Source organism: Mycteria americana, chromosome 3 (assembly GCF_035582795.1).
Source record: "Mycteria americana isolate JAX WOST 10 ecotype Jacksonville Zoo and Gardens chromosome 3, USCA_MyAme_1.0, whole genome shotgun sequence".
Taxonomy (NCBI): domain Eukaryota; kingdom Metazoa; phylum Chordata; class Aves; order Ciconiiformes; family Ciconiidae; genus Mycteria; species Mycteria americana.
In genome coordinates, this window is record NC_134367.1 from 115,630,046 (window position 1) to 115,643,719 (window position 13,674).

At 42.1% G+C, this 13,674-nt stretch overlaps 1 protein-coding gene across 1 annotated transcript in view; it reads left to right on the top strand.

The window, feature by feature from the left end:
• TTBK1 (tau tubulin kinase 1) overlaps nucleotides 1-13,674 on the top strand; it is a 118,198-nt gene that overhangs the window by 18,058 nt on the left and 86,466 nt on the right. Inside the window, exon 5 of the mRNA XM_075496646.1 lies at nucleotides 5,719-5,866. Within this exon, the coding sequence (XP_075352761.1) occupies nucleotides 5,719-5,866 (148 nt within the window). The remainder of the gene's footprint in view (nucleotides 1-5,718; nucleotides 5,867-13,674) is intronic.

Sequence of the window (13,674 nt, forward strand, 5' to 3'; positions counted from 1 at the left end):
AGCAATGAGAAATTCTAATTCCCAGCTCTGAATAGAGCTCGGAATTTGGCTTGTGCTAGCTGAGTTGTGTGTTGTGAGCCTTCATTGAACAGTCATTTCTGCGCCCGCCCCTTGAAGTGTACACCCTTTAGGCACCCTTTAGTACACCCTTTAGTACCCTTTAAGCACCCTTTAGTACACCCTTTAGGTACACCCCTTGAAGTGTACACCCTTCTGTGCTGTCCCCTTGCAGTGCTTGATGTTGGTGTGGGACCAGTCAGAACTGTGAGCTGTATGGGGCTCGAAGTAATCTGGAAAAAATATAAAAATACCTCTGTTGGCCCAAGGAAATGGATAGCATAGGATCAAGTGACAGATGAAAAAGGGAGTGTATCTTAAAGTGAGCATATAGCTGTAACATCAATAGTAGCATTTTTTTGTTTATCATAGACCTTTCTGAATCTAACCCATAGCATGCAAGCTGGACAGTCCAAGCTTTGCTGTGAGTGATGGATCCTACTCAAGCAGGTGTGTGGCATATTTATGTGATGCTGGGGCTCAGCTGCCAGAAGATTTTTTGTGTAATTTGCCCTCCCATTGTGACTGTCTCTGGCTGGGCATCTGCTTGAACATTGTAGTTCTTAGTGCTGGCATACTTCCAGTATTGAGCCAATTTCTAATTTTAGATCTATGTAATGTATTCCTTGAATTCCTTTCCTCCTCTCCTCCTATATGCTGGCTGACAAAGTTTTGACAAATGAAGATGTTCGTCCTCTGCAGTTAGCCTGTTGGTAGTTCATTTTCCTGTCACTCTAAGTCAGTAAAGTTTGGCTGTCTGACAGCAATGATATTTTTGTTCTTATTTTTGGAGAAAGGCATGGACAGGGAGTGCTTATGCTTTTTATCAAAACTTTTGGACTTGAAGTATTCTTTTGAGTCATCATTCTTTACTTGCATATATTTTTGATGCTTTGACTGGATGAAATTTGGACAGTACTGGAACCATGTGACTCCTGCTGAGACCCCAGAGGGACTTGATTCACACGTGCTCTGAATGGTGTGAACTGCTTTGTTCAGGGGAAGGAACAACGTCAAATAGAACTTGTACTTGCTTTGAACTAGGTATAGATGTTAAGGCTGAATGGATGTATCTCTTTAGTTCACCTAAACGCTTTGTATTGGGGATTCACAACTGAGACTTATTAGCAAGACAGAGTTGGCAGCTCCTGCACTGAGCTTTGAATACAAGTGGTGACTCTTGTACATGTGTATGCTCTTTTGTCAGGTGCAGTCCATACTTTCGTTTTTTCCAGGTTTCTGAGGTTCTTGAACTGAAGTTTTGGTTACACTTGTCTTTCTCCTGTTTATTTTGGAGACCTTGCTGGAAGCCCCACAAACTTTTGTGGACTCTTCACCTTGTCTTGGTCACAAAGGCCATTTATGGTTCTAAGAGGGAACCTGGGAGAAGGAAGGTGCTTTGTCAGTCTTGGGGCCTGTTTTGGTCTCACTCTGTGCAGAATTGGTTTAAGTGGGCTTTGGCAGGTCTTCATATGATTTAGAATGTGGCTGGTTGACTTCTCCTTGATTGGCTTCTCAGTTCATGCCTGTTTTATATAAGTTAGTTTTCCCTTGAGATCAGTATAACTCCAGTCCTCCTAAGCAAGTTGAGTGGACTCTGAGAGTTTGGTGAATGTAGGTCTACTCTTCCTCACCTGTTGTTAAGTCAGATGAGGCCTGCTAGCCATTTCTGGATCAAGTAGCCCATTGAGTTGGGCTGCAGGAGTTGCAGGCTTGACTATACAAGTGCTCCTAAAAGGCAGTCACAGTAGTCACTGTTTGACCTTGTCAACATTTGAAGCCTGTGGGTGACAGCCTTGACCCTGGCTGAGTTCACCGTAGGTGACTGGCTCTCGGTTTGGTCCTTTGCTCTGGATTCAGAGCACATGTTCTTGTTCCTGACCTTGCCACCAATCCTGAGACTGAACCACTCATGCCTTGGTCCTGGAGTGTTTCCTGGGAAGGTCTAGTCTTTATATAATATCTTTGGAAGGCACACTTTGTTTAGAGCAGTGGTGTCTTATACGCTTGTTGAATAAAACATTAAATTTGTAATTGAAGGCTATTTTGGAGGTGGGGCGGGGGAGATGTTGCCTTGAGTTTTTGAGTACTGATTTCTGCTTAGTGGGAAGGCTGTGTGTTGTTTGTGGTGTGGTGTTTTGTTTGTTTTTTTGTTTTTGTTTTTTTTAATAGGCTCTGGAGGATTGTGCTGCAAGTGTTTTTTTTTCAGGATAAATCCGAAATATTTCAGGATATTTAAAGGAGACTTCAAAGGGAGCCATCCACCAGTAACTACTGGTACATGCAGGGGGGCTTTTGGGAGTGGCTTCCCTCATCAGGTCATGGCTGTTTTGTGTTGGTAGTCCTGAGGGACAGTCCAGTTTGGGGAATTCCTGGAACCCCCTAGTTGGAGACTGCCACACTGAGGGGTCAAGTAGAGTGGCTTTTTGGTAACAGTTTATTCCAAGGGCCTAATGTGGTATGAAACCTCTTAGAAAGTGGAAGAAGCACTGCAATGAGCTGTATGGTCGTCTGGCTGTCAGTGGGATGCTGAAAGGGCTGAAATAATGTCTGAGATGCAGCTTACTTAATTTTAGTTGTCTATGTGTAAGTCCAAATAAATACCTGTGTTTGATCAGTTGAATTGTTCACTTGACTCCACAGGCTGTAATGGAAAACTGGACACCCAGCTCACATATAGGCTCATGCATTTAGGTAGAATGAATCCTGCTGGTGTTGTCAGCCTGTATCCCAGTCTTAACAGTAAATGGACTGGTGGAAGGTAGGAAACAGGATGAGAAGAGAATATTCCCAGAGCAGTGAGGCTTAGCATGGGCTGGTGACTGATTACACTTAGGTGATTCTCGTTAGATGTTCCCTTCTCTTTCTTGACTTTGTGTTTAATGGTTTCATTATGATAACAACTTGCTCTGCAACAAAGAAAAGGAAATGGCTGCTGATGGCCTCTGGATATTGCTGAAAAATCAAGGAGGATGGCAGTGCTGGTAATGATGAATGGGACCCTCTGGTGTGCTGGTAAAAGTATGCCAGAGAATAATTTCCATAAGAGGGTGAGAAAGGATGTGAGGAAGCAGAGGCAGCTTGAGGGCTCTTGGACAGTGAGATGCATCCATTGGAATGTGTGTATAAAATCGGTTTTCTGATTCAGCAGAAGCTCTGATCTTGATCTCATGTCATCTCACATTTGTTGCTCTGTAAACTTATATGGGTCCTCCAGTTTGGCTGTTTTCCTAGGTGAGCAGTCTCAGTATCTGTACCTTTCTTCCTGAACCTGCTTCTCCAATGCACACATTCTCTTGCTTTTTCTGAGGTAGCAGTCCTAGTCTGTCCTTAGTTTTTCCAGGCTCCTGATCGTTCTCTTCATCCTGAAATGGAATCACTCCTAACTCAGTGAGAGCCTCTAGCAGCAAGGTGATTGATATTGTGCATTGTACATGACTAGACCTTCCTACAGGTCCTTATAGTGCTGCTCTCCTAATCATATTACTGTGTTGTTCCATTTATATTTTAGTAGCTTTGCATTTTGACAACTGTGTTAGATGTGGGAGCTGTCCCTGTTAATGCCAGTGAGTGGAAAAGGATCATTGTACGTGTTTGTGCTGGCTCAGTAATATTTCTCCCCAGATCCATTTCTTGAATTTGCAACCCAGCAAGATGTTTGGGTAGCCTATGTTTCTTCTCCATCCCAGCTATGTTCTGCTATATTTATTACTGTTGACTTTTGCTTGTTATGTTACCCATTTTCCCACTGAGACTTTTTTAATCTTCCTCAAAGTCCTTCCAGATGCCGACTAAACTTTTTGACTTCTGCAGCTTTTACTGTCCCTTTCCCTTCTGTTTTGTTAATACATCAGGCAACAGAAGATCTTGTGTACTGAATCCTGATGTATTAGCTGGCATGTTATTGCTATGCTGAACGTAGCATTGTTTTGATAGAAAGATTTTTAATAGCCAGCTCACTTAGTGTGAATTTCCAAGTAGAAGTAGAGCTGCACTGTAATAATTTATGAATAATATGTGGTGACCTAGTTACTGGGCTGTTTACTGTATGAATATGCCTGTTTAGCCCAGTGGAAGGTTGTGAGGAACAATAACAAGTAAAAGGAGAAGAATGGCTCCAGACAGCAACTCTCAAAGGGTTATCAGGAAATACCTTCAGAGACAATAGTCAGGCTGTTAATATGGAAAGTACTACCTTCTTCATGCAGAGCTGTTTTTCTTGACCTGGGAGCCAGAAAAGCACATGGTTTGGGTGGCCTTAAGAAGAAAAAACAGCCTGCCCTTGAGAGGCAGGGCCCTTTGTTCAGCAAACTGGAGAGATGCACAGGACAGGCCTTCTGTGGTGCAGAAGACACTAAAATATCATTAAACCTCATTAAACATTGTGCAAGATACATGTTTGACTATCTGCCTGATTTAAACTTCTTTTTCTCTTCAAGTGTTATTGCTGCCATTGGAAAGAAGCAGCGCTCAGGGCTTCCTGAGCAGTTGTGAACAGAGGGAACACAAAATGCTGAAGGGAGGGGCTGCAGCTAGGTTCAATGAACAAGTGCTAAGCAGATCAAAGGAGCCCTGATCTAGCTCTGCTGTAAACCTGAATGTGTTCCTGGGCAGCATAGTAAATATATTTAAGAAACAAATATAAAATAATTTTCCTGGCATAGACATCGACACTTGCAACACGTTAGGAGTCTGTCTTATACATGCATATGTATAACTATATGTGCATATGCTGTCAAGTCTCAGCAGAAGGAGAATCAAGGAATCACCTTCCAGGAAAGGCAGAGGATCCCAGCTTGCTCTCTGAGTGGGTGGCTACTCTAGAACAGGCAGACAATCTATCTCTAGTAGGTGCATATCAAATATGCTGACACTTAGACATCTTGAGCTTTGAGTTTATGTCAATTGAAATTGTTTTGATTTCCAAATAGCGATATCCTTCTATTGTGAAACAATCTTTAATTTTGCTCAGAGACACAAAAAGTATCATTTGGTGTGGTTTAAAATTAAAAAGAAAAAAAAAGAGAGAAAGGGAGAATAAGAAACAATAGAGCTGTACTTGTGGCTTGTACATAACTGTTTTGAGGTAATGCAGTTGGCAGTTCTCTGAAATGTGACACTGAAGTAACCTCATTAGCAGAGCAGGTCAAGCATCTTGTAAAATATTCCAGTGGATGTTTTGTTCTGTATTTAAAATCCTGTGAATGAGTTGTAAACTTCATTTAACTTATTTCTTGAAAGCATTAGTTCCAACTACCATGGTTCTGTTTTACTGCAGAGATGTGTTTGTTGAGAGGGAATGACAGTTTTTATCTACCATGGTCTGGATAGTGGTTCTACTATCTCCTTGAAGGGTCTTTTCTTGAATTTTTGCAAGAACATTATTGAGGTAATAGGCGTTATCATTTGCTTTTAAATGTATCACATCATCACTTGCTAGGTTTGTTCTTTGTTGTTACAGCAAAGAATTTATACATAGCACAGTCAAGTGGGTAGCTGGACTTTTGCCTAGCTGTGCAGTGAAGGGATTCAGGCACAGCACAGATTGGGAGCTGAGTTTGTTCTCCCTATGCAGTAAAGAAGCTGGTGCCTGGCTCTGTGAGAGCCAATTTGATGTTGTCTCTCTTGTACCTTGTACCAAACCTCTTTGTACTTTTCTAGTTGAAGAAGATTGGTGGCGGTGGCTTTGGGGAGATCTATGAGGCAATGGATCTGCTGACCCGTGAGAATGTGGCCTTGAAGGTGGAATCAGCTCAGCAGCCCAAGCAAGTTCTCAAGATGGAAGTGGCTGTCCTGAAAAAGCTGCAAGGTAAGGCAGAAAGCTCTTTGGAAGTGCTAAAGGTCACTGTGTGTAAGAATTAGAATCCAAAGTTGCAAATGTTTTTTTATAATTTTCTCTTCAGCTTCCATCTCTATGTAATGTTACATTAAGTCATTCCACTCAAAGTTACTACGTTCTGCAAAGTGTCCTACTCAAGTGAGTCCCAACTGCAGGGACTATTTTTGTCTGTCAGGCTATAAGAACAATGAGGAGACTTAAACTGAGCTATTGGTACACTGGTCTGTGCAGTGCAGTGATACTGATTAGATAATAAGGAATAGAGTGAGCAATGTCTGACTAAGAAATGAGGTTAGCTGATTGCCTCCCAGAGGACTGGGACAATGTTTGTGACTAGCACTGGGAGCATGACGGAGTCTCTAAGTAAAATGGTTGACTAGTAGATGAGTGCAAAAAGTGGATAACATGAAGCATAGCGAAACTGGCAATTAGTTTATTTTTCAGGTACCTGACTGTCCTGAAGGCAAAGTTTGAGGTGATTTTAGGTCTTATAGTTTTGGGAGTGGTCGTTTTGAATTATGTTGATTTGAATGATATGCCTATTCTTAATTTTCCCTAACACAGCTTTATATTGGTTTGGATGTGGAATTCTGCCCTGGCACCCTTGATTTCTATAGTTGAAACTGGCAAAGCTTATAAGCAGGTTTCAAACTGACTGGGAAGCAGCAAAATGGGAGCCTTCCTTGACTCATGTCCAACCCTGCATCCACTTAAGAAATTACACTGAAGGGGGACTTGCCTTATGTCAGGATGCTGTTTTCTCTTTGCTCAGATGAAACTATAAATAAGGTTAAAAGTTAAAACTTCCTGTGCTGGTCTTTAAAGTCTTTGAAGTCACACTCATTCTCAGGAGTGAACTAGTAGAACAGGGTGAAAGAAGCCAGCCAGTATCCCAAAGGCTTTTGCGATGCTGATGAGATACAGTTTAACACCAAAGGGTGCAAGGGAGCAGTCTTGCTGCAGTTGTTCCCGTCTGAAGGAACAGTGAGGGGCTTCTACTAAAAACTGATCACTAGGGGAGGATATAAACAAGGAATTTCCAAATCTGCCTTTGAGGAACTGAGAACTGCTGTTTGCTGAAGTGCATTGTGCATGGATTTCCTTGTGAAGGTAAGGGCAGCTATTGACAGGTACAATTCCCATATTCTAGTATAATATGCCTTTGAAGGGATGTTCCTTTTTGCAGGATTCCCACTTGGGCTGAGGAAACAGCTTCCCATGAAGCAGTGAGTAGTGTCCTTATCACCAGGGCTCATGCTTCAGAGATAGTGTTATGGCCCCATGTCTGTGTCTATACCTCTGCCCTTGCACAAAATCTCCAGAGGTATGATTGAATTAGGGTGAGACTGTTGCAGGTCTTGTGAAACAGGGGTTACTCAATGTTTGTGACAGATCGCCTCTAGGTAAAAGTCAGTGAATTATTTTTGAAGGTCAGATAATTTTCCATAGTTCAGCTCTTCTTAGAGGAGGACTGATAAAGCCTTTTTTGAATACACAGTATTGTAATAGATGCAGCTGAGCTGTGTAAAGAGAATTGAAACAAAGGAGAAATCAACCCAGGTCATTAGGAGGAAGCTTGCTGTTGATCTGTGAAAGGCCTGGATACACAGAGCTCCCAGAGAACAGCAGAGTAGGTGGCTGAGGTTTGAAAGCAATGTAGTGAGGGCAAGCAAGGCAGAGATTTAGATTTTTGCATTTGGTTGTACACTTGGAACTGCTCTGCATTAAGTGAGGGTGTGACTGTGTAGAATGGTGGATTATTAAAATACCAAGAGACAATGCTATCATGCTGGCTAGTGTCAATATGTGTTACATCCAGGGCAGGGAATGCTTGAAAAGCATGAACTAGCATCAGAAAATGTGCAAGGAGTTGACTAATACTTGTGTTTTGCCATCAGTGTTTATTTCTGGAAAATAGCTGAGAATACCAAATGCTTGAAAAAACACCCACAGTTGTACATAGCATGAACCTGGTAATTGGGGAGACGGAGTGGTGGTGTGTGGGGTTAGGAAAGTCCCTTGGCAAAGCAGTTAGCAAATATTAAGGGACAGAAAAGACAGAAGAAGCAGAATTGGCTATGCATCAGCTATCCTGCATTTAAGAATGACAAATTACTTCAGCCATATTTTTACAAATCAAGCTGTTCTGTGAAGAATTTATCTTTTTTTTGCTCAAGGTTAATTCCCAAATGCCTTACTGAAATAAATGATACAGTTAAAATAAGAAATAAGGTTGAGAGAGTCGGGAATCATGTATTGTGTATGTTTTCACTGTGAGCTGTTGTGAAGAGGTGAGAAACATTTCAGAAAGGGAGATGCTGACTTTATCCAAACAGTTGGTGGATGGAGGATGTTGGTGGTATTACCATAGGTGATATAGTCGGCTCATGGTTTTCCAGGTGGAAAGCAAGGGAACAATGTTGTCTAAAATTCCTCTGTACTTTTCTGATAGAATTGAACATTGCAGTCCCTCTTAAATAGTACAACTTTATTGTTTTCTATTTAGGTATCACACCAACATTAAAGGACTAATAAGCTGCTGCTCTTTTCAGAGCTTGTGATCAGGGTGTTGCAAGTTGCTAGAGCTTCACAGAGTTTGGGACAGAGAAGGCTGGCTATTAGCCCATACTGCAGACCTACTTTAGGACCTGATTTGGGTGCAGCCCGACCTCTCAGTGCAGTAGCCCCTGATCAGTGTGGACTGCAGGCTATTGCCAACAGTCAGACTTTCTGGGACACTTTCTGGAATAGCCACATAAGGAACATAGCTGCAGGTCCCTCACAATGTCCTTTCGGCACTGGCAGTCCACACAGAACAACTGGGGAACTAATCAGTTAATGACTCTTCTAGAGACTTAAAGGTATAGAGACTCTTCTAGAGAGTCTCTATACCTTCTAAGAAACACTATGTGTAGTTTTCTACTGTGAGAGTGGTCACTTTTTTTACTGTGAGGGTGGTCAAACACTGTGGCACAGGTTGCCCAGAGAGTTTGTGGAGTCTCCGTCCTTGGAGACATTCAAAACCCAACTGGATGCAGCCCTGGACAACCCACTCTAGCTGTCTTTGCTTGAACAGGGTGGGTGGGCTAGATGATCTCAGGAGGTCCCTTCCAACATAAATGATTCTGTGATACCTGTGCTTAGCTATGTGAGATCATTGCCACTTCAGTATCTCTCAACTGCCCTGTAGAGTCATTCTGTTCTGCCTCTTACTTGATTTGATTTTTCTAGCTGTATAGTGCTTTTTCTTTATCTTTTTAGATATTAATGCCTTTGGCAAAGGCAAAGTGCTTTCTGACTTGTATTATTACTTGCAAGGATTGTAGATCATCTTCTGACCAACCTTCCAAATCTTTATACTGTCTTGAGGCTAGGAAGCACCAGCAATGGTGCCCTTTTAGGCTTTGGGTGAAACATGGTTGAGAAGTCAGCTTACAGAGTTTCTTGCTCAAGCAGGTGATGAGCTGAAGCTCTCAGTTGTCCTGTTGTTACACATTTACCCAAAAAGTTTCCAGCAAAATGTCTGTCTGTCTTGCCTTCCATGGACTAATTTAGTGAAAATCAAAACTTCTTGGTCCCACAGAGTTGCTGTAGAGTATTTCCTTGTTCAAGCTGGGCTTGCAGGGCTCAGGACATTGTCTGGTGCTACTCTATCTGGCCAATTCTAATCAGAGCACCACAAGATAAAATTGTTTTCATCTTTGTCAAGCACTGTTTTGCTTACATTGTCCTGTTGCTCCCCTCTTCTGATAGGGCCTTGGCACTCTTGAACCAAAGCCATTTTCTCAGTGTGTGTTGGTAAGCTTGCTTGGGGAACAGGGAAATTGTATTCTCTTTTTGGTACCATTAGGAATGTTGACCTCAGTATCACAATGTGCATTACTGTCCTTGCTGCTCAAAGAGGCCTGCACCCTCCACAGTGCTGGATTTTACCCCTATCATCATTGCAGCAGATCGGATCCTCCATGATGCCAGGCCTCTTCCATGAGGAGTCGCCATTTGAAAACAAGTCTGTCTTTCCAAAACCTCACCACGTGGTGGCATTCAGGCAACCCTACCTTGTTGTAGAACCAGTGGCCACTAGATTATGACCTTGGACCTCTCTTTCACTTGAGATCATGCCATGTGTTTACCCACTGTCTGCTGTAGGTGAAGTCCTCTGCTGTTTATCAACACCAGCCTGAGCAACTCTTTTGGCCTGACTACAGGAGTTGCTCACCACTTCCATTGGGCTTCATAATCTCTGGTTTATCTGTCCCTTCCATGGATGACGGAGTAAGCAGGACTAAGTTTACCTGGAGGATCAGAAAATTTTCCTTCCTTTAAGAAGGCTGCTGTGCAGTTCCCAGCTACTGGGTGTCATGGAGAGTCCAAGAAACCAAATCAGAGAGTAGACTTTCATAGTAATAGATTCTTATATACATATTTATCTCTAAAATGTGCGATAAATAACAAGCAATATGGAAATGATATGAAAAATTCATGGTGTACAGCAATAAGAAATGTGTGTATGTAGTTGGTAAGTATAGGGATAATAAATCAAAGTAATAGTATGAAAAAAGATAATAAGAAAAATTATTTGATAGACAGTTAATAGAGAATTACCCTACTAGGGACGAAAATCTTAGCTATAACAAATTCAGAAACTGTTTCAGGGGTGGTTTGACACATCTGCACAGGGAACTTCTGCATGAATACAGCTTCTCTGTCAGGAGAATACTATTTTAGTGCCAAGCCTTCATTTTATTACCTTAATCACTACTGTAAAATTGTCTTTAAGTGAGATAATTGTATATCATTGTACCATTTGCACATAATTTTAACCTATTGGGCTTTCCTACTTTGCAGTCAAGCATTTTGAAACTCGGCCTAAGCTGCATTGGCAAAATACTTCTTGCATATACAACTTGTCTCCAGCAGAGAAGGTTGCTGGTTTAGTTGTATCTGCAAGTGTTTGGCTGTGCAGACAAGCCTTTTGATCGTTACAAAGTGGACATTAAAAAGGGTAACGTTATGTTAAAAAGTGAATGGAAATAAGATCTGTATGGCTAAGTGAATTAGCAATTTGCTTATGCAGAGAGCAAGAAGGGCCTTTGCTGGTTTTTCTATGTTTCACCCTCTTAAGCTATGTCTACATTAGTGAGCAGTATAGTACCAGCATATCAGGGATAGAAGCAGTTGCTCAGGCCTATATATCTCCAGCATATATGGCTTGGAGATTTTACACTATGAACAGCATGTGTTTTGGGGATTTTGCTTCAGGTTAGTTTTAATCTGGTCCCCCTGTTTGAGGGACCAGTGGTTGGTTTGAACTGTCTCCTTTAGGATTTGGGTACTATTTGGTGTGCACCTGGAATGGAGCTTCTGGGTCTGTTTGCTCAGAAAAGTTTACATGACCCAAAGCCACTCTGTGAACAACACTGACACATGGTAATTGCAATGATTTAAGGCAATATGGGGGCTTGCTTTAAAACCTCATTGCTATTATAAACCAGACTCTGACTCCTGTTCTTTGGAATCATGGGGATTAAAACTGGGATGGTTTCCTGTCAATCAACATGTGGAAGGAAGAGTCCTGTCACTTCTAGAAGAGCAGATGTTTTTCCATATCTTCAATGCTTTTCTAACCCTTTGGAATACAGACAGACAGAAACCTGCCTGTTCTCTCTGTGACTTTTTTTCCTGCCCTGGATTTGCTGTGGAGCAACATTCAGGTAGCAAAGGAGCATCTGTGAAATACTCTGTTTCCCATCTCTGAGGTCTTTGAGGTTAATCAAAACGCAACAGCTCTGTTAGAACAGCTGTTGCACAGCTTTTGAGGTGCTTGGCTTGGGCTATCTCAGTGTCAGTCTGCCTTTCCAACAGCAGCCTTAACTGCAGAAATAGTAAACCAGTATCCCTGACTAAATCCAGTGGATTATTTTCTCTAGCTTTTCCACTGCTGCAGAGAGGGGCGTGGAAACCACCTTTACATGCCAAACCAGGCACTGTGTCTGCTCTAGATGCTCAACTGGGGCTGTGTGAGGCCCAGCAGCAGATGCTTTGAATTCAAAAGTATTCTCCCTGTCCTTACTCACTTCTTGATAGGTCTCTCTGGGAGCACTCTGAGGGCTTGTGAGACTAGGACAGTGCAAAAGGATCGCTCAGGAGGTGTGCACTTCGGATGCCTTATGGTCCACAGGCTCCCCAAGATATGGATGTGGCCCCAGCATTCAGTTTCCTTTGCTGGGATTCTCCTTGGAGCAGCCTAACAGTCAGATTGTCAGTTAAAATGGCCAGATTATTCTGGTGCTGAGCACTGTTTTCTGTTTATCTGCAGTGGCAATTTTGCCCTGGTGTGAGGCTATGAGGCCCCGTGTACTTGCCTTTGACCCCACTCTGCAGCCAGATATTCCTAAGCTCTCTTCAGTGTGTCAATTTCTTTGTAAATGCCTTCTTTTCAGTGTAACCAATCTCATTGCGTAGGACTGATTAATTTTATTCTGCAGTGCAGAGATCTTCTGCATATTGAGTAGTTGTGCAAGATGCAGCCTGGTCACAGGCTTTGTAGTTTTTGAGTACCTGATTTTATTACGCCAGATAGTGAAGCAAGTCTGTGTTGCTTATTCCCTGTTTACTGCCAGGGATTGGATGTAACCAAGCTATCTGTAAAGGCTGGAAAGCAGGGTAAATTACCCTTGGCAGGTTTTTAGGCTATCACAGGGTGGCAGATTCAGACACTTGATGTAGCTCTAGCCTCTCTGCCCAGCACTGCATTTGTCCATGTGGAAGAGCCCTATGTGTGTTTGAATGAACTGGTGTTTGGGCCATGTGTTTTCTGTGTCAACCACAGCGTCACAGGATGGGGGAAGGACATGGGATGGATGAAAGAGGATTTAAAACACACTTTTTTTGAGGCTGTGTTGAATTCTTGCTCCTTTGCTATTCTGCCTTGCCCTGTGGGGGATCTATTAGCAGTTGCTCATCTTAAAGTTTTTAGTGGTCTTGGGAAACAAGTAGAGGAAATTATGCCATGCAGTGTCAGGCAGTTTTACCTTTTACTGTTTGATTAGAAGGTGATGACCAGCCTTTTGTTTTTATGTCCATTAGTTTATTAATTTATTACAGAAGCACTAGCAAGGTTAACCCAGTTGATTAAATCCTAGTTGATTACTATTGGGTAATGTAGTTATTTAAGCCTTACTTCCAGCATAGAATTTGTTTTCTTTCATGTTCAGAACTTCTTGTCTCCAGCTGAGTTGACAAGTCCCTGAAGTCAGCTAGTTTGTCTGGCCAGAGATGAAACTTGCTAACTGCAAAGGAAAGAAAACTGTATGCAAGTCAGCTTTGCCAAGCTACATTCACCACTTCCAAGAAAAGTTAGAAGATGATTAAAATAACTCTTGTTTCATTTTCTAGTCCTGATGGATCCTCCATTTCTTTATAATATTTGTACAGAAGTGAATTCAATATCCCCACAATACAAAATCTGTGATAAGCTGATAAACTTGATACTGATGTTGACAGGTGAATAAAAAAGAAGATAGCTGTAAAATGTATATTATATCTATAATGTAGAGCATGAGAAATAGCTGCAGCTTTCCAAATGCCAGTGAGAGCAATTGTATAGCTAGATGTCCACAACTGTGTATATAATAGAGACCCTGGCAGTGCCAAGTGCTCAAGCAAGTTACGTCACTGAGCACTTGGGCTTTTCCTATGCAGTTGTCTTTAGGGTAGAGCTGCTGGATAGCTGTGCCATGCTGGTTATTTTTGGCCAGCAGTATACCATTGGTTTT